Source organism: Rattus norvegicus, chromosome 5 (assembly GCF_021556685.1).
Source record: "Rattus norvegicus strain SHRSP/BbbUtx chromosome 5, alternate assembly SHRSP_T2T, whole genome shotgun sequence".
Lineage (NCBI taxonomy): Eukaryota > Metazoa > Chordata > Mammalia > Rodentia > Muridae > Rattus > Rattus norvegicus.
In genome coordinates, this window is record NC_141538.1 from 54,570,261 (window position 1) to 54,591,373 (window position 21,113).

At 42.2% G+C, this 21,113-nt stretch overlaps 1 protein-coding gene across 2 annotated transcripts in view; it reads right to left on the reverse strand.

Annotated features, from left to right (window-relative positions):
• Cfap206 (cilia and flagella associated protein 206) overlaps nt 1-4,703 on the reverse strand; it is a 44,766-nt gene extending 40,063 nt beyond the window's left edge. Inside the window, exons 1-4 of one of the 2 annotated variants that reach the window (XM_087550194.1) lie at nt 4,476-4,703; nt 3,516-3,628; nt 2,880-2,963; nt 2,022-2,112 (exon numbers count right to left, since the gene is read on the reverse strand). In XM_087550194.1, coding sequence (XP_087406320.1) covers nt 2,022-2,112; nt 2,880-2,963; nt 3,516-3,623 — 283 coding nt within the window. In that variant the 5' untranslated portion in view covers nt 3,624-3,628; nt 4,476-4,703. 2 annotated transcript variants of the gene reach the window in all.
• Between the last annotated feature and the right edge of the window lie 16,410 nt (nt 4,704-21,113).

A 21,113-nucleotide genomic window follows, 5' to 3' on the forward strand; every position in this document is an offset into this window, starting at 1 on the left:
CCTTCCTTCAGTGCAGGCATTGAGCCCCACTGAGCTAAGTCCTAAATTCTGACTCCTTAAGGTATAATGGTGAATGGAAAACAGGTCAGCAACAAGCCTACATACAGAAATCTAGTAGGACCCGTTATTACGGAAATTCAATAGAATATTCTGTCAAAGCATACATGTAAACACGCATCAACATGTAAACACATGTACTACAGTAGTAAATATGTAGCCTGTATATTCTTCCATTATACTTGTTTTAGTCTTAGTAAAGTCTTCTGAGTAATATTACTGATAATGCAGTGCTATGCTGTCTTAGTAAGGCTTTCTTTTTTTCTTTTCTTTTTTTTCTTTTTTTTCGGAGCTGGGGACCGAACCCAGGGCCTTGCGCTTGCTAGGCAAGCGCTCTACCACTGAGCTAAAACCCAACCCCTTAGTAAGGCTTTCTATTGCTCTATAAACCACAGTTACCAAAAGCAACTTGGGAGGACCGGGTTTATTCAGGTTACACTTCCACATCCTAGTTTATCACTGAGGGAAGTCAGGGCAGGAACCTAGCCACAGGAACTGCAGAGAACATAGTGGAATGGGCTTGCTCCCCGGGGTTTGCAAAGCCCAAGGGTGGTACTACTGCTACAATGGACTGGGCCCTCCCACACTGATCATCAATCAAGAAAATGCCTCACAGACTTGCCTGGGGCCAACATGATGGAGTCATTTTCTCAAATGCAGTTTTCCCTTTCTCTCCAGGGATCCTAGCTTATGTTAAGCTGACAAACAAAGAAACAAACAAACACCTAGCCAGAGGTTTAAGACATAAATAATTTTTCCTTCTTCTGTCTTCCTGTGTCCTGCTGTGACTGGAGACCACCTTTACCACCACAACAATTCTTGTAACTTAGTAAAATCCCTCAATCACAGTTCAACAATGCAGCATTCATTGCTATAATTTCACCATAAAAGCAACTGAGAATGTTTACAAACTAAAAAAGAAAGAAAGAAAGAAATCAAGTTTCTTTAGTTTTATGGGTTTTTTCCTTTTCCATTGTTATTAAGCAAAAAAGTAAGAGGTGCTATTTTACATATTTTACACACTGAATGTCTACTGCATAGAAAAAAAACAGTAAAGTCACCAAATGGTTAACGATGATTGCATTACAGAAAATAGTTCATTTTCCTTTCTCCCTCCATTTCTAACATGCCTTTTACATATACATTAAATATGATATAAAATATAAGTAGTAAATATAATTCAGTATGTTCTTAACTTAAATTCCCACATTTCTTTGGAGCAGTTGCATAATTTAAATATTATGAGGCAATATTCAAAGCCAAGAATAAGAAGATCTAAAAATTAAGAATTTTTAACTTCAGTGGTTTAGTCTCTAGTTGCTACATATTAGTTTCATAAACATTAAAAATAGAAGAACTTGGAAACTGGAAACGAGAGTATAATTTCATATTGACTTTTAGCATTCACAAAGGCAACTGGCATTTTCTCACTTGGATTTTCAACACTATGATATTTTTTAATATAGTGAGCTGCTTCTCAGAGGTCGTACTCACCCACAGGCGTGGTACCCAGCCCACACTATTCTATACTGCATACTGTACAGCGGAGCCTGAAGAGATGGGATCCACCGGAAGGAAGGTGTCGGGTCACTGGAGGTAACCCTTCGGGGAACCCCTACCTCATCCGCTCATCTGGACTCCAGTCATGAGGCAAGAGACTTCTCAGACACATGTCCTGCCAAGATGTGCCTCCGCGGGCCCAAAAGTAACAGACTGACAGAGTGTGGGCTGAAACTCTAAAACTGGACCAGAATAGACTTGTTCTCTGTGTAAACTGATTATCTCGGGCATTCTGTGAATGATAACAGAAGGCTGCCTAACAGATCAAAGACATAAAAGATCAAAAGACAGACAAAAATTAATGTGGTTAAACAAGTAAGCCTGTTATCAGCCAGATTTAACCTTTCTTACCTAAACTGCAATATTGAAAACTTAAAATGTATGAAGGTCGGTGTCTATGTTACCTCGACTGGTGTAATTCATGTCGAAGTAGACCTGCATTTTAATGGTGTCCAAGGATGGATTTTTGTTGTCCAATAGCCGTGCCACGCAAAGCTGGAAGAGAACGTTTGCATGAATGCTTCTGCTGTATTTTTCTGAAACATTCAAATGGTTGGTTGGTTTGTTTGAGTTTTGAATTTTGAGGTCTTATGTAGCCCAGGCTAGGCTCATGTAGCCCAGGCTATATCTTCACTATGTAACAGAGGATGATCTTGAGCTTATGGTCCTCCTGTCCCCACCTTCCCACTGCTCAGATTACCACACCTGACTCTATACAGCAAATGCCTGGGTATCTAACGCAAGGCTATTTTTTTACGCATGCCAGGCAAGCAACTGAGGTATCTAAGCATCTAAGTTATTTTCAAAAAGGAAAGAAAATGGGCAGAATACAGTATTCTCCTGCAAACCCCGCTCTCAACACTCACAAAACAGAGGCAGGAGGACCCACACAAGTTTTAGGCCAGTGAGAACTACAAAAGAGAGAGGCCAAGGTGGGGACACGGCGGGTCCTGACCCCCTGATTGACAGTGACAGTTGTCACTTTCTGAGAGGATCTGACTGAAGCAGACCATTAGTTCCTTTGTCTTTCTTCGTCATCCATCAGGGGGCATGACGTTGAGGAAAGGCAAGGGTGGAAGCCCAGGAGGCCAGGAACAACCTAAGTACCTCCAGACACTGTTTTATTAGAAAATAACTCCTCACTTGTTTACACTGCCATCTGCATTTCTTTATAAAATTGCTGAAGACGGGGTGGAAAACACAGTGTTCCATTTAAGATTTTAAACAGAGAATCCCAAACCCGAGGACTGTCAGTCAATCACCTTAACAAGTTTCTGCACGTCAGTCTTGACGAGGGTCCTATCCATGTTAAAGCCATTGCTGGGATCTAGGACGACAGCTTTCACCTACAAACACAGCATATGAAGTGATTTTACTCATATCGTGAAATTAATTCACTTCTGCTTTTTAACCAATTTCCTTGGTGTTCAGCTAATTTTCTTATCGCTCCCTCTTTAGTGCTTTCATTATGGGGTGGAGACAGAAAACAATAAACATCAAATATGGGCAACACATAGTAAAAAGGCTGAAAGGAACGGTTACCGTTCCTAGAGCTGGAAACTGGATCTCTCGTTCTCAGTATGTGTGGTTAAGGGCACAGAAGCCAAAGCAAGGAGTAACTTTTATAACATGCATTTGGACAAAAGTACACGTTAAAACTTCACAGCAGAATATTATTGAGGTTTCTAAGCTAACAGGATCTCCTAAATCACTCACTGCAAAGCTACAAGACGTTTTGCAGACTTGGAAAAGATGCCTTTCACCGAGTCATCTGATGATCTTAGTGTTTTCGACTAAAAAGCACCAGGAAAGCTCCTGAGAACTTTAAAGGGAAAAACCCTCACTTTCACAGTTTAAAATTTGTTTACAACAGGACTTACAAAAGTGATCAATCTTACCATAAAAGCAACCACCGTTTCAGAAGTGATCTCTCCATGGGCTGCACATTCTTGTCCTATTTCTCGTATGATATTCTTTATGACACTCTCTGCTTGTGTGGGAGGCATTGTGGCTGAGTAAAGCAATAATTTTCGTTTAGTAATTTCATTTATGCACTTTTCCTGGTTTGATTCCATTATTAGATCTGAAATATCCACAGTGTCTACAGAGTTATCACTATTTAATTATAATCTACTTTTCTCCTCTTTTTTTTTTTCATTTTAAATGACTTTAGTGACATAAAGTAACTGGGATTTCCCCCGAGTTTAAATCACTCCGCCATCAGAAATATATATTGTGACATTAAAAAAAAAAGTAGCTAGGGATGGTGGCTCATGTGTTAAATTCATCACTCAGGAGGCAGATGCAGACAGATATCTATGAGTCTAGTGCCTGGTCTGACTAGGTAGCCTGAGTCAGGGCTATGTAGTGAGACCCAGTCTCAAAACCAAAATGTAAATAAATAAATAAATAAATAAATAAATAAATAAATAAATAAATGCTTAGCAGAATTTTGGTGAAAAAGAAAAAGAAACGAAAAAGCAAGCCCATGTGGAGGCAACAAGAATACAGCTTGTAAAAGAAAGTGCTTATCAGTACATTTATTAGCGGATCTTTCACAACTGTAATACAATTTAATAACTGTAAGAAAAAAAGTTTTCCCGGATTAGTCCATCCTTGGGATACGGACTCTTAAGAAAAACATCAAAGGTCCAACCACATCTTCGAGAAGAACAAGTACCTCGCTTCCTTGGAAGCCAGTTTGCTCATCTGAAAAAGATGAGTTATCACCTTTTCCTGAACTTAGGAGTCTACTGAAAAGTGAGCGGCTTGGCGCAAGTACCCAAGCAATGCCAGTCACCAGCCCACCAGCGATGTCAGACCTGCGGGTCACACAGCCAGGTTGAGCCTACCCCTACCTGTGCACTTGCCCAGAGCGGGATGCCTGCCCGCCCACCCTGTTGGTTACCAACTACCAGCACTAGTTCTGCAGCCGTCCGACGTCCGTGTTCTCGCTGGTACACCTGCGGTTTAACGGCCAGGAGCTCCCTGGGCGCTGGGCTTGGCCCGAACGCCAGCCCAGCCGGCCGCAGCTCTCTCAGCCAGGCTCAGAGCCCAAGCTGCAGATGCGTAACCGTGGAGACCGAACAGGACGCCAAAGCTGGGGGCGGGGCCTGGCTATGGGGGTGGGGCCGGAGGGCGGGCCCGGGCCGGGGCCGCTGGGATGGAACCTTTGGGGTGGCACCTTAAGAAGAGGGGCGTCGGGGTTGGGGATTTAGTTCAGCAGTAGAGCGCTTGCCTAGCAAGCACAAGGCCCTGGGTTCGGTCCCCAGCTCCAAAAAAAAAAAAAAAAAAAAAAAAAGAAAGAAGAGGGGCGTAGGGTTCTCCCTCAGTCTCCGAAGAGACAAAGCAAAAGAACTCAAGTCCCAGGCGCTTACACCTCAGTTTTAAGACAATGAAACGTGAGTTCTAAAATAAAGGTTGGATGTGCATACGCTGTTCCTGGTAATTTGCTAGCGTGGAAACATGGAAAAATACATCAGTTGAAAAGAATGAGAAAGTCTAGGGGTTATCAATGTTCATAGTTTTTTTGTTTGTTTTTGTTTCGTTTTTTGTTTTGTTTTGGTTTTTTTTTTGTTGTTGTTGTTGTTTTGTAAAAGCATTCTTTCGAAAAAGGAAGTCTATATCCTGGTGTTCCAAATACCATAGTAAAACTTTTCATTAAGGAAGTGTTTTCACACCAGTTATGGTACCCCACCATACATAAAATGCAAGTAAGGAAACCTGTGCGTTTGGAATTGGGGGTTATAACTTTTGTTTGTTTTCTTGAGAGAGGGTCTTACTGTATAGTCCTGTATGATCTGGAACTGGACATGTAGACCATGAATTCACAGAGTTCTACCTGCCTCAGCCTTCCAAATACTGGTCATGTGCTGGATCAACGAAGGTGTTTTGATACCTAAAAATGTTTGTTGCATGGTTAGAGATATGGCTCAGAGGTTAAGGGAACTGACTGGATTTCCGGAGCACTGGGTTGATTCCCAGCACGGACATGGAGGCTTACAGGTGTCTGTAACTCCACTTCTGGAGAGCCAACTCCCTCTCCTGGCCTTGTTGACAGTCTACAGACACACACCCAGGCAAAGCACCCATTCATGTAAAATAAAACAATAATTTTTAAAACTTTTCAAGGTGTGTTGGGTGAGCCTAATGAACTTTTTTTTGTTATATTTAGGTATTTGTTGGGGGCACACATGAGACAACTTAGCTTTTCTAAAATGTGAGTTCTAGGATCAAACTCAGGTCTTTGTGCTTCGTGAGGCAAGCCATTTACTGACTGAGCCTCTATATCTCCTCTTTAAAAAGTCATTCACAAGCAAAAGCCTGTGATGCCTACGGTTTCATTGATTAATTAGTTCTATCAATTGATTAATGTTGACATTGGACTGGGTCAGTGGTGTCCATGTTGATTCATGATTGCTTTGTCTTCAAGAAGCTCCAAGCCTATAGACAGCCTTAAGACACAAGCATCTTCATGTTTTATCATGGATCCTACTTGTCATGTATCATATAACTGAATATATGTATCATAAGAAACCAAAGTGGTCCTCTGCTAGTGGTTATTTGACATGTCCTCAAAATTTGAAACAACCCTGGGAGAGATACATTTCGGGATCTAAAAATTATCTTTTGCAAAAAAAAAATTGCTTTGTATGTAACTTATTCAGTTTGTTTTTGGCTTGATAGTTGATTTTGATTGCTGGGTAACATTCAGTGGTATGCCTGTTCTGTAGCTTGCTCGTCCACTTATAATATACTATCATATATTATTGGTGTCTTAAAGAGCAGGCTCTCATCCCATAGCCCAGGCTAGACTGTAAATCACCATGTAGAGTCCAGCTGGCTTGAAACTTGTGTCAACAGTCCTGCTTCCGATTCTTGAATGTTGACGTCATAGGTGTGAGCCACCACCTCCCCCTTCCCTCTGCTAGATACTCACAGTCTTATGAAAAGGAAGTTGGTCACTGCTCTCTAAAGTGGCTGTGTCCTTTGTATTCCGGTCAGCCATAAGGTGATTCAGGAGCTCTGCCATCCTTGTTGGTTTGGGCCATTGTGATGATGTCTCTTGCTCACTCCGAGGCTGTGTAATGACTGGGAATCTTTCCACCTGCCTCTGAGTCACCTATGGAACAGCTTCCATCAAGTGTCCCTCGTCCCTTCCCATTCTTCCCGAGTGTCGTTGTTATTGGATATTTTTATGTGTTTACATTTCAAATGTTAACCCCTTTCCTGGTTCCCTCCCTCTCCCACACCCTTCTGCCTTCTTCTATGAGGATGCTTCTCAACCCATCCACCTACTCCCACCTCACCACCCTGGCTTTCCCCTACACTGGGGGTCCAGCCTTCACAGGAACAAGGGCTTCTCCTCCTGTTGATGCCAGACAAGGCCATTCTCTGCTACATATGCAACTGGAGCCATGGGTCGCCCCATGTGTACTCTTTGGTTGGTGGTTTAATCCCTGAGAGCTCTGGGAGGTATGGATGGTTGATACTGTTGTTCTTCCTATGGGGTTGCAAACCCCTTCCACTCCTTCAGTCCTTTCTCTAACTCCTCTACTGAGTCCTCGTGTTCAGTCCAATAGTTAACTGCAAGCATCTTAATCTGTATTAGTAAGGCTCTAGAAGAGCTTCTCAGGAGACATCCATACCAGGCTCCTGTCAGCAAATACTTCTTGGCATCAGCAATAGTGACTGGGTTTGGTGGCTGCATATGGGATGGATCCCGAGGTGGGGCAGTCTCTGCATGGCCTTTCCTTCAGTCTCTGCTCCACTCTTTGTCCTTGTATTTCCTTCCGTGAGTATTTTGTTCCCCCTTCTAAGAAGTACTGATGCATCCACATTTTGGTCTTCCTTCTTGAGCTTCATATGGTCTGTGAATTGTATCTTGGGTATTCCAAGCTTTTGGGCTAATATCCACTTATCAATGAGTGCATACCACGAGTGTTCTTTTGTGGCTGGGTTACTTCATTACACAATAGAGTAAAAACAAAAACAATGACTTCATGAAATTCTTAGGCAAATGGTTGGAATTAGAAAATATCATCCTGAGTGAATATCTTCCCAAGTTTTAAGTAGCCAATTGCTTCTAGTTGTTGAGTTTTAAGAGTTCTTGTGTATTAGGTCGTAGGTTTTATCACAGTATGTTATGCAGAATTTTTCCTCCACACCTGTCCCTTGCCTTTTCTGTCTTGTCTCTTCTGTCTTTCAACTGGGCATCTCTGAGAGCAGCATATTTAACAAAGTTTAGCCCATCATATTTTTCTATCATGCCTCTGGTGTTTGATTAAAATCACTCTTCAGGATATCTGGGGTAGAGCATGTCTTGGTCTGTACTCCAAAGGCGGGGGCATGAGAATTGCAGTTTTAAAGTCATCATCAGCTATATAGAAAACCTGTCAAAACTTTAAAAAAATTAATCTTGTGTCTTTTCTGTGATGTTTTCTATAAATGTGACTTGCAATGAAACTTATGGTCAGTCTCACTTTTTCTCTGAGCATGTAGTACTATGTATCTTTCCAGTTCTCATTAAGACTAAGTGTTCTACCTTGTTAAAGGCACTACACTCCATCCATGTGCTCTAGTCTGGACCCTCTTCTATTCAATTGATCCATTCACCTATTCATTAGTTAATATACTGTCATGGCTACTGTAGCTTTGTCATAAGTCAAAGGCCATAAGGCCAGGGAATATCAGTCTTTTGTTTTATTTTTAGGAGGTTTCTTTACATTATATTGAGAACCAAGTATGTGGGCAATGTAGCTACTTACTCCTATCTCAGGCTCTGCCTATCACTGCTTCCTAGTCCATTGTTTCTTCTTTAATTATTATTGTTGTTTTACACACACACACACACACACACATGCACGCACATGCACACCATTTAGGTTTGTTCCTATGTGTGTCCAGAGCTGATGTTTGGGATCAGATAATCCACATTTGAGTTCATCCCTGGTTCTCCTCTCAGTGGCTATTGACCTGTTGCTCTTCACCTACACGCAGGGACACTGGAATTTCCCCTGTCCTCACTGGTATGCCAAGAGGTGTTTTCATTACACTGATCTTATCCATGGTTTCGACCATATTGCTGGAATTTTGTGGCATGTCTAGAGGACAATATTTAACAGCAGAGCCATGGGCCTCTCGCTCTTACATCATTCCTCCCCCTTCTGCATTTTCCCCGAGCTTTGGTGTAGGGGTTGTGTTACAGGTGTATCAGGTGAAACTGCACACTTCACAGTCACTTTTCCCTGGACTATAACAGTGTTTATCTTTAAGAGTCTCAGTAGTATCTCTCCCCCCCCCACCTCAGGGAGCCTTTCTGAAAGACTGTAACAAGCTCAGTGATTGCCCCTCAAATGCATCAGATGAAAACCGTATCTGTAGAAGGCACTTACGCAGATGTAAGTAGGGTAAGGACCCTGAGATGGGGAGATTAGCCCATGTGCCGTAAATGCTACTACTAAAAATCCTTGTAAGATAAAGCTATCATAGACACAGAGAAGAGAGAATGATAAAGACTGGAGAGAGAGAGAGAGAGAGAGAGAGAGAGAGAGAGAGAGAGAGAGAGAGAGAGGGAGGGAGGGAGGGAAGGGGAGGGAGGGAGGGAAGGGGAGGGAGGGAGGGAGAGAGGAGAGAGAGAGAGGGAGGGAGGGGGAGGAAGGGAGAGAGGGAGGGAGGGAGGGAGAGACAGAGAGAGAGAGAGAGAGAGAGAGAGAGAGAGAGAGAGAGAGAGAGAGAGAGAGAGAGAGAGAAGGCTACAATCCAAAAGCTAGAGATAGGAAGGGACAGACATGCTTCTGGAACCCTCCAAAGGACTGAGTTTGTTTGAGGGAAACTTGGAGTTCCGCAGCTGTGGGGAGTGCATAGATTTCTTCTGTCTAGTTTGTGTTAATTTGTTGCGACAACACTGACATTAAAGTAAACCTTTCCTAAATAACATCTGCTAGCTCTGAAAATTAAATATTCTGGAAAAGATACATAAGCGAGGTGAAAGGATTAAGGGCTTACTTTGACTTAACAGCTTTACTGGTTGTGTGGTTTTGAGAAAATGACTGATGTTCCACCAGCTTCAGGCTTACTTGTCTACATAAGAGGATCTGTGTGTGTGTGTGTGTGTGTGTGTGTGTGTGTGTGTGTAGTATCATGGTGCAAGTATGAAAGCCAGAAGACACCTTATTAGGATCAGGTCTTGTCTTCCACAGTAACCTAGATTCCAGAAATCAAACTCAGGTAGCCAAGCTTCAGCGACAGACACTGTTATGTGCTGAATCACTTTACTGGACCTGGTTCTCATAATGTTCACATCACTTAACATATAAAAAACTCAGGAGAGAACATGAAAAAAGCTAGCATTTAAGACATCTTCCTAGTTATGTAGCAGAGAAATCTCATAGGAGCAGAAAGACAGTGGTGCAGCAGCAGGGAGATGCTTGTGTCCTGTCTGTTTGAAGACAGGTATCTCTGAAGGACAGGATACAACTAGAGTTGTATGGGGGAGAGACAGAGGGTATGTGGCTCTCTCACTATGCTCTAACTTTTGTTTATGTCAGAACTTATTTTCCCCTAGAGAAGAGGTGTGGCTTAAAGGGTTTTATACTACAAGAAAGGTTAAAGGTTCAGAACTTGGGAAAGAGTAGAGTGTGAGAATTCTGTTCAGTAAACCCAGCCCTCTATTTTGTTGTCTTGAAGCTAATTTCTTTTATTATTATTATTATTATTATTATTATTATTATTATTATTATTATTAACTTGAGTATTTCTTATTTACATTTCGAGTGTTATTCCCTTTCCTGGTTTCCGGGCAAACATCCCCCTAATCCCTTCCCCTCCCCTTCGTTATAGGTGTTCCCCTCCCCATCCTCCCCCATTGCCGCCCTCCCCCCAACAATCTAGTTCACTGGGGGTTCAGTCTTAGCAGGACCCAGGGCTTCCCCTTACACTGGTGATCTTACTAGGATATTCAATGCTACCTATGAGGTCAGAGTCCAGGGTCAGTCCATGTATAGTCTTTGGGTAGTGGCTTAGTCCCTGGAAGCTCTGGTTGCTTGGCATTGTTGCTCATAAGGGGTCTCGAGCCCCTTCGAGCTCTTCCAGTTGTTTCTCTGATTTCCTTCAACGGGGGTTCTATTCTCAGTTCAGTGGTTTGCTGATGGCATTCGTCTCTGTATTTGCTGTATTCTGGCTGTGTCTCTCGGGAGAGATCTACATCCAGCTCCTCTCGGTCTGCATTTCTTTGCTTCATCGATCTTGTCTAATTTTTTTTTTATTAACTTGAGTATTTCTTATATACATTTCGAGTGTTATTCCCTTTCCCGGTTTCCGGGCAAACATCCCCCTCCCCCTCCTCCTCTTTATGGGTGTTCCCCTCCCCATCCTCCCCCCTTGCTGCCCTCCTCCCAATAATCTAGTTCACTGGGGGTTCAGTCTTAGCAGGACCCAGGGCTTCCCCTTACACTGGTGATCTTACTAGGATATTCAATGCTACCTATGAGGTCAGAGTCCAGGGTCAGTCCATGTATAGTCTTTGGGTAGTGGCTTAGTCCCTGGAAGCTCTGGTTGCTTGGCATTGTTGCTCATAAGGGGTCTCGAGCCCCTTCGAGCTCTTCCAGTTGTTTCTCTGATTTCCTTCAACGGGGGTTCTATTCTCAGTTCAGTGGTTTGCTGCTGGCATTCGTCTCTGTATTTGCTGTATTCTGGCTGTGTCTCTCGGGAGAGATCTACATCCAGCTCCTCTCGGTCTGCATTTCTTTGCTTCATCGATCTTGTCTAATTTTTTTTTTATTAACTTGAGTATTTCTTATATACATTTCGAGTGTTATTCCCTTTCCCGGTTTCCGGGCAAACATCCCCCTCCCCCTCCTCCTCTTTATGGGTGTTCCCCTCCCCATCCTACCCCCTTGCTGCCCTCCCCCCAATAATCTAGTTCACTGGGGGTTCAGTCTTAGCAGGACCCAGGGCTTCCCCTTACACTGGTGATCTTACTAGGATATTCAATGCTACCTATGAGGTCAGAGTCCAGGGTCAGTCCATGTATAGTCTTTAGGTAGTGGCTTAGTCCCTGGAAGCTCTGGTTGCTTGGCATTGTTGTACATATGGGGTCTCGAGCCCCTTCAGGCTCTTCCAGTTCTTTCTCTGATTCCTTCAACAGGGGTCCTATTCTCAGTTCAGTGGTTTGCTGCTGGCATTCGCCTCTGTATTTGCTGTATTCTGGCTGTGTCTCTCAGGAGCGATCTACATCCAGCTCCTGTCAGTCTGCACTTCTTTGCTTCATCCATCTTGTCTAATTGGATGGCTGTATATGCGTGGGCCACATGTGGGGCAGGCTCTGTATGGGTGTTCTTTCTGTGTCTGTTTTAATCTTTGCCTCTCTATTCCCTGCCAAGGGTATTCTTGTTCCCCTTTTAAAGAAGGAGTGAAGCATTCACATTTTGATCATCCGTCTTGTTCTAAGCATCTAGGGTAATTCAAGCATTTTGGCTAATAGCCACTTATCAATGAGTGCATACCATGTGTGTTTTTCTGTGATTGGGTTACCTCACTCAGGATGATATTTTCCAGTTACGACCATTTGCCTACGAATTTCATAAAGTCATTGTTTTTGATAGCTGAGTAATATTCCATTGTGTAGATGTACCACATTCTCTGTATCCATTCCTCTGTTGAAGGGCATCTGGGTTCTTTCCAGGATCTGGCTATTATAAATAAGGCTGCTATGAACATAGTGGAGCATGTGTCTTTTTTATATGTTGGGGCATCTTTTGGGTATGTGCCCAAGAGAGGTATAGCTGGATCCTCAGGCAGTTCAATGTCCAATTTTCTGAGGAACCTCCAGACTGATTTCCAGAATGGTTGTACCAGTCTGCAATCCCACCAACAATGGAGGAGTGTTCCTCTTTCTCCACATCCTCGCCAGCATCTGCTGTCACCTGAGTTTTTGATCTTAGCCATTCTCACTGGTGTGAGGTGAAATCTCAGGGTTGTTTTGATTTGCATTTTCACTTATGACTAAAGATGTTGAACATTTCTTTAGGTGTTTTTCAGCCATTCGGCATTCTTCAGCTGTGAATTCTTTGTTTAGCTCTGAACCCCATTTTTTAATAGGGTTATTTGTCTCCCTGCGGTCTAACTTCTTGAGTTCTTTGTATATTTTGGATATAAGGCCTCTATCAGTTGTAGGATTGGTAAAGATCTTTTCCCAATCTGTTGGTTGTCGTTTTGTCCTAACCACAGTGTCCTTTGCCTTACAGAAGCTTTGCAGTTTTATGAGATCCCATTTGTCGATTCTTGATCTTAGAGCATAAGCCATTGGTGTTTTGTTCAGGAAATTTTTTCCAGTGCCCATGTGTTCCAGATGCTTCCCTAGTTTTTCTTCTATTAGTTTGAGTGTATCTGGTTTGATGTGGAGGTCCTTGATCCACTTGGACTTAAACTTTGTACAGGGTGATAAGCATGGATCGATCTGCATTCTTCTACATGTTGACCTCCAGTTGGACCAGCACCATTTGCTGAAAATGCTATCTTTTTTCCATTTGATGGTTTTGGCTCCTTTGTCAAAAATCAAGTGCCCATAGGTGTGTGGGTTCATTTCTGGGTCTTCAATTCTGTTCCATTGGTCTATCTGTCTGTCTCTGTACCAATACCATACAGTTTTTATCACTATTGCTCTGTAATACTGCTTGAGTTCAGGGATAGTGATTCCCCCTGAAGTCCTTTTATTGTTGAGGATAGCTTTAGCTATCCTGGGTTTTTTGTTATTCCAGATGAATTTGCAAATTGTTCTGTCTAACTCTTTGAAGAATTGGATTGGTATTTTGATGGGGATTGCATTGAATCTGTAGATCGCTTTTGGTAAAATGGCCATTTTTACTATATTAATCCTGCCAATCCATGAGCATGGGAGATCTTTCCATCTTCTGAGGTCTTCTTCAATTTCTTTCTTCAGTGTCTTGAAGTTCTTATTGTACAGATCTTTTACTTGCTTGGTTAAAGTCACACCGAGGTACTTTATATTATTTGGGTCTATTATGAAGGGTGTCGTTTCCCTAATTTCTTTCTCGGCTTGTTTCTCTTTTGTGTAGAGGAAGGCTACTGATTTATTTGAGTTAATTTTATACCCAGCCACTTTGCTGAAGTTGTTTATCAGCTTTAGTAGTTCTCTGGTGGAACTTTTGGGATCACTTAAATATACTATCATATCATCTGCAAATAGTGATATTTTGACTTCTTCTTTTCCGATCTGTATCCCCTTGACCTCCTTTTGTTGTCTGATTGCTCTGGCTAGAACTTCAAGAACTATATTGAATAAGTAGGGAGAGAGTGGGCAGCCTTGTCTAGTCCCTGATTTTAGTGGGATTGCTTCAAGTTTCTCTCCATTTAGTTTAATGTTAGCAACTGGTTTGCTGTATATGGCTTTTACTATGTTTAGGTATGGGCCCTGAATTCCTATTCTTTCCAGGACTTTTATCATGAAGGGGTGTTGAATTTTGTCAAATGCTTTCTCAGCATCTAATGAAATGATCATGTGGTTTTGTTCTTTCAGTTTGTTTATATAATGGATCACGTTGATGGTTTTCCGTATATTAAACCATCCCTGCATACCTGGGATGAAGCCTACTTGATCATGGTGGATGATTGTTTTGATGTGCTCTTGGATTCGGTTTGCCAGAATTTTATTGAGTATTTTTGCGTCGATATTCATAAGGGAAATTGGTCTGCAGTTCTCTTTCTTTGTTGGGTCTTTGTGTGGTTTAGGGATAAGAGTAATTGTGGCTTCATAGAAGGAATTCGGTAGTGCTCCATCTGTTTCAATTTTGTGGAATAGTTTGGATAATATTGGTATGAGGTCTTCTATGAAGGTTTGATAGAATTCTGCACTAAACCCGTCTGGACCTGGGCTCTTTTTGGTTGGGAGACCTTTAATGACTGCTTCTATTTCCTTAGGAGTTATGGGGTTGTTTAACTGGTTTATCTGTTCCTGATTTAACTTCAATACCTGGTATCTGTCTAGGAAATTGTCCATTTCCTGCAGATTTTCAAGTTTGTTGAATATAGGCTTTTATAGTAAGATCTGATGATTTTTTGAATTTCCTCTGAATCTGTAGTTATGTCTCCCTTTTCATTTCTGATTTTGTTAATTTGGACACACTCTCTGTGTCCTCTCATTAGTCTGGCTAAGAGTTTATCTATCTTGTTGATTTTTTCAAAGTACCAACTTTTGGTTCTGTTGATTCTTTCTATGGTCCTTTTTGTTTCTACTTGGTTGATTTCAGCTCTGAGTTTGATTATTTCCTGCCTTCTACTCCCCCTGGGTGTATTTGCTTCTTTTTGTTCTAGAGCTTTTAGGTGTGTTGTCAAGCTGGTGACATATGCTCTTTCCTGTTTCTTTCTGCAGGTACTCAGCGCTATTAGTTTTCCTCTTAGCACAGCTTTCATTGTGTCCCATAAGTTTGGGTATGTTGTACCTTCATTTTCATTAAATTCTAAAAAGTCGTTAATTTCTTTCTTTATTTCTTCCTTGACCTGGTTATCATTGAGTAGAGCATTGTTCAATTTCCACGTATATGTGGGCATTCTTCCCTTATTGTTATTGAAGACCAGCTTTAGGCCGTGGTGGTCTGATAGCACGCATGGGATTATTTCTATCTTTCTGTACCTGTTGAGGCCCTTTTTTGACCAATTATATGGTCAGTTTTGGAGAAAGTACCATGAGGAGCTGAGAAGAAGGTATATCCTTTTGTTTTAGGATAGAATGTTCTATAAATATCTGTTAAGTCCATTTGGCTCATGACTTCTCTTAGTCTGTCTACATCTCTGTTTAATTTCTGTTTCCATGATCTGTCCATTGATGAGAGTGGGGTGTTGAAATCTCCTACTATTATTGTGTGATGTGCAATGTGTGTTTTGAGCTTTAGTAAGGTTTCTTTTAGGTATGTTGGTGCCCTTGTATTTGGGGCATAGATATTTAGGATTGAGAGTTCATCTTGGTGGATTTTTCCTTTGATGAATATGAAGTGTCCTTCCTTATCTTTTTTGATGACTTTTAGTTGAAAATTGGTTTTATTTGATATTAGAATGGCTACTCCAGCTCGCTTCTTCCGACCATTTGCTTGGAAAGTTGTTTTCCAGCCTTTCACTCTGAGGTAGTGTCTGTCTTTGTCTCTGAGGTGTGTTTCCTGTAGGCAGCAGAATGCAGGGTCCTCGTTGCGTATCCAGTTTGTTAATCTATGTCTTTTCATTGGGGAGTTTAGGCCATTGATGTTGAGAGATATTAAGGAATAGTGATTATTGCTTCCTGTTATATTCATATTTGGATATGAGGTTATGTTTGTGTGCTTTTCTTCTCTTTGTTTTGTTGCCAAGAGGATTAGTTTCTTGCTTCTTCTAGGGTATAGCTTGCCTCCTTATGTTGGGCTTTACCATTTATTATCCTTTGTAGTGCTGGATTTGTAGAAAGATATTGTGTAAATTTGGTTTTGTCATGGAATTTCTTGGTTTCTCCATCTATATTAATTGAGAGTCTTGCAGGATATAGTAACCTGGGCTGGCATTTGTGTTCTCTTAGGGTCTGCATGACATTTGAAGCTAATTTCTAAGTCATACTGTTAATGGACACAGCCGAGGGGTGACAGTGAGGGAAGGCTTGTATGAGGGTGCTCTAGGACCTGTCTCTTCTCCAAAAAATATGCAATCGAGGGAGCTGTGTACTACGTAAATGAAGCTTTCAGACAGCTCTGAACACACCCCAGTATGATGATGCTGCAGCCAGCCTGTGATTTAGCCGAGGCTAAAGGATAGAATGGCTGTGGTGACTCGAATGAGAATGGCCCCATAGATTTACATGTTTGCTCCTCAGTTGCTGGAACTAATTGGGAAAGACTAGGAGTTTAATCGCATTGGAGGACATGTGTCTTAGCATGGGCTTTGAGGGCTCCCATGTCATTCACAGTCTCACACAGCCTTTCTCTGAGTCCTTCAAGCAAATCAGGTTGTAACATTCTCAGTTACTGTCCCAGAGCCATGACTGCCTGCCTGCACCATCCTTCCCACCATGATGATCACAGACTCACTCTGAAACTGTACACAAGTCTCCAGCTAAATGCTTCATTTTATAAATTGCCTTGGTCATGGTGTCTCCTCAAAGCAATAGAACAGGAAGTAAGGCAGTGGACGATTCCCAAGGTGGGTTTAGAGCAGAAGGGCAAAACTGGCTTAGAAAGACAGAAGAAGACCCAGGAGTCAGGTAGTCTTTATGGTTTCTTTCTTTAGTTAAAGCATAAAAGGGGAATTTTGCATCATAGGAGGAGTCCAAGTCAGGTTCTCAGTCCTATTATTTTTCACTTGCAGTGGCCCAACTTTGCTCCATTTCTGGATTTCTCCCAGCAGACCAGACACGGGACATTAGCTCACCACAGATGGACATGGAAAAGTGGGAGGGAGTCATGAACCAACCTAGCTGAGTAGGGCCTGGAACTTAGACGAAGGAGAAATCAGCACTTCTTTACTGGTGGGAAGTAGGAAGCTCTACTGATTGGGATTCTGTGGAGTTCCAAACCAAGGACTGGTAACACGGGATGTCACTGCTGATGCTAAAATTGTCCCCTAACTGTGGAATCCCTAGAGGTCTAAAGTTGTGTTGGCGTGCTGTTTAAAACTGGACTGCACTCTGTGAGAGACTCAAGGTAACCATGGACACCCAAAGGCCTGCCTTTCATTGCCAGATAGAGAGACAATCAGAGAGTGATCATCCTTAAGAATGTAAGTGTAGTGCCAGAGAAGCAAGTTCCTTCCTGATGGATGGTTATTACCCACCCTGTCAGTGTGGAGAACTGTTTTCTGTGTCTAGATTTTTTGTGCATTCTAGAGAAGAAGAGTGGTCCTAATAGCTTCTTAAATGATTTTATAATTCAAGGAAGGCTAAAGGTTCAACCTCAGAGGAGAGGCACACGATACTTGACAGCTAGCTACTTAGTAGCCATAGTACTACTTTGTTTACATGTATGTAAAGGAGTCACCTGGTATCATATCCTCCCCCAGACGTTTATAACTATATGCCCCTAAATACAATTCTGTAAATCAAGCATTTTTGCACAATTCAAGAAGCTGGCACTAAATAATTTTAGAGGGAAGTAGCTCAGAGTGTCCCATCTCTTCTGCAACTCAGAAGATATTAGCACAGACACCTCTGTTGCTGTTATATCAAAGAGAGTCCTGATGTGCTAGGACTAACCGTTTGATCTGCTGTAACAAATCTCCCCCTTCTCAGTAGAGCTGTAGGGTATTTGATCACACTGCGAATGCCAAGCTTATGTTGTTCACAGGGGGGAAAATGTTTCTAGTTGTGGTGTGGCTCAGTTCTAGCACACACCTTTAACCCAAGAGGTTTCTGCTTATTGTAAACAGGATTAAATAAATACAACCATCGGTTAAGAGGCAGAGCAATCAACCACTTGACAGGGAGTGAACATAGAGAAATAAACCACGGAAAGGAAGAGGAAGTCAGGAGGATGGACAAAGAGATATACAGGAAACAGAAAGCAGGGACATTCAGATTCAAGGGTTTTTGAGACAGTGTAGAGAAAGAGAACATTTTTGTCTGGGACATCTGCTGAGGAGGAAGGTCAGCTGGGTGCTTTCTCTGTCTCTCTAAGCCAGCAGGCTTTCACTCCAGCATCTGGCTCCTACTTGTTTAAAAACAACCCAGCAGTCTTGGTAAAGCCATCTCTTTTGGAACATGCCTTTGTCTATCCCAGTCCCAGAAGACTGTATCTCCAGGCTGTGCAATCTCTCCTGCTGGGCCTCTAGCCTCCTCTGCCCTTGAGCCATCACCTTCTTGGCACTTTTTCCGACGTTGCTGCTTCATGAAGATGTGTAAGATAGTGTGATGGTTTGTATATGCTTGGCCCAGGAGTGGCATTATCATGAGGTACAGCCTTATTGGAGTAGGTGTGTCACTGTGAGTGTGGGCTTTGAGACCCTTGTCCTAGCTGCCTGGAAGCCAGTCCTCTGCTAACTGCCTTTGGAACAAGAGGTAGAACTCTCAGGTCTTCCAGTCCCACATCTGCCTAGATTCTGCCATGTTCCCTCCTTGATGACACTGGACTGAACCTCTGAACCTGTAAACCAGCCCCAATTAAATGTTGTCCTTATAAAAGTTGCCTTGGTCATGGTGTCTGCTCACGGCAGTAAACCCTACCTAAGCAGATAGCAAGTTCTGCCCCATACACCAGCACTCTAAGAAGTGTCCAATCTTGACTAACTCTTTTCATTCTTTCTCAACCTTGTGAGGTAGCTACTCTTTTGCAAAAGAGGAAACTGAGGCTTAGGGGCGAAATGTTAAGTGCTCTAGGCCATTCAGGTGACTAAGCTATGGCCTCACATTCACACCCTTTGCCACATACCCTTACAGCTTGCTGTTTGGCAGTTAGTGAACGAAGCCTAAACTGCAAAGCCGTGTTGCTGCTCCCACAGTAGCTTATCTAGAGGGAGGAACTTGGGGACTGATGCTCATGCTTCACTCCAGCCAACTAATATTTCAGGAAGTCAAAAGGCCTGAGAAAGACATCACGTCCCCTATTTATCAAATGGATTAAGACAGATAAACCTGTTTGGTATGATACTATAATGGCCATAGAAAACTTAGACTGAATTTATAAATTTAATAGTTATTTATTGATTTTGGACAGGTGCTATTAAGTATGTTCCTTAGGTTAAAAAAGTGAAGCAGAGAGATGAAGTGATTTTTGCCTAAGGTCACACAGCCTATGCCTGAACTATATATTTTCATTCATATGCACTGGGTAAGAATAATTATTTACAAGGGTATTTAGAAATTATGAGCAATATATTGTGTGGAAAATGACTTCTTCCTGAAAGCCAAGACGTTTAATCTTATAGGATGTGTGCCAGAGGGAGACACTCTACAATGTATTCCCATCTGTTGACACCCCCTACAGACAGGCTTATGGAGCAGTCTGATCTGGGCCATTTTTTAGTTAAGGCGTCTTTTCTTGGATGACTTCTAGGCTGTGCAAAGTTGGCAATCAAGGCTAACCAGGGCAGTCACTGCCTTGGGGAAGATGCCTCTCCTTTCTGGTAGTTGCTTTAGGAAGACTGCTCTCAAGTCCTGTTCATAGTTCTTTCTTCTCCAAATCCATATGAGTTCATGTTTAAAAAAACCTACTCACTGGTAGGATGGTATTAGGTTATGAGGCCTCTGGGAGATGGTTATGTCATATAGGATGAGACCTCTTAAGTGGAATTATCGTCCTTATTGAGAAGGCCCTAGAGATCGTTCTTCCCTTCTGCAGATGCTCTATGTACTAATGCTTTGATCTTGGATTTCTCTAAACTGGGAGAGATAAATTTCTGCTGTTTATAAACTTCCCAATTTATGTTTTGTTGTATTAGACCAAGTAGATTGAGATAGACCTGAACAGGCTGCAGGAAGTCCAAGGTCTCTATGTGAATATATCTGTAGGTGTTGGCCACAATCCAGCTACATTTGGTTAGAGTTTTTAGATGAGAGGCATTGACCGTACTCAATGCCTGTGCACATTTGCCTGTGAACACAGACTAGGCATACGGGATGCACATTTTGTTTCCAGATAATGTAATCTGGGGTTCTAAATGGCAGGAAGTTCATTGACCACCCTGCATGAAAAAACAATATGCAGAGCCACATGTCTGTGATCACTGTCACAGACTGCAAACTTTGTCACTGCAGCCAAAGCCCTGGCTAGTGTATTAATTTTTATTTTTTAAGACAAACTCTTTCTTACTCTGTTGGTACACTTTAAACAGTGCTTCCTGGGATTCACTTCTGGGAAACATGTTTGGTCTCTGCCCTCTATTGAGCCCTGAGCTCATCTTAGCTATGGAGAAGGTCTAGTGTTTCCTGCCAATTTTTGTAATTAGTTCATCAGACACACAAGGCCCCAGCGAGTCAGTGATTATTAGGATTATTAGTGAGACTAGAGGAAGCAGTTTATTCCAGCAGAGAACTTTTCCTTTAAGTTAACTTGAACATTCTAATCATCTCTATTCCGTGGGAGAATTAGTTTGTCAGAAAATCTTCCATAAACGTAGATATGTGTGATATTATCATATAGATCAAGGCCCTATAATCTGTGTAGCCTATAAGCTAAACCCCATCTTTGCCAATGTTTGAGCAGCCTAAGTGTAAGGCAACCTTCTGCCACTTGGACACAAAGTAGCCTGAGAAAACCAATAAAAGGAGGAAAGATTTATTTTGGCTCATAGTTTTAGAAGTTGTCAGTGAATCATAACTTGTCTCCATTGATTCTGGCTGATGAGGACCAGGACAACGTCTGTGGCATGGTTTCTTCTGGACAGGACATGGGTGTTACTCCCATGAACCCTTGACAATATGGCTGCCTGCATAAGAGCTGCAAAGACCATACCCATTGACATGCTGACATGGAGAGAGGACAACTTCATAAGGTCCCACCCTTAGGTGAAGAGATACAGGCAGTCAACTG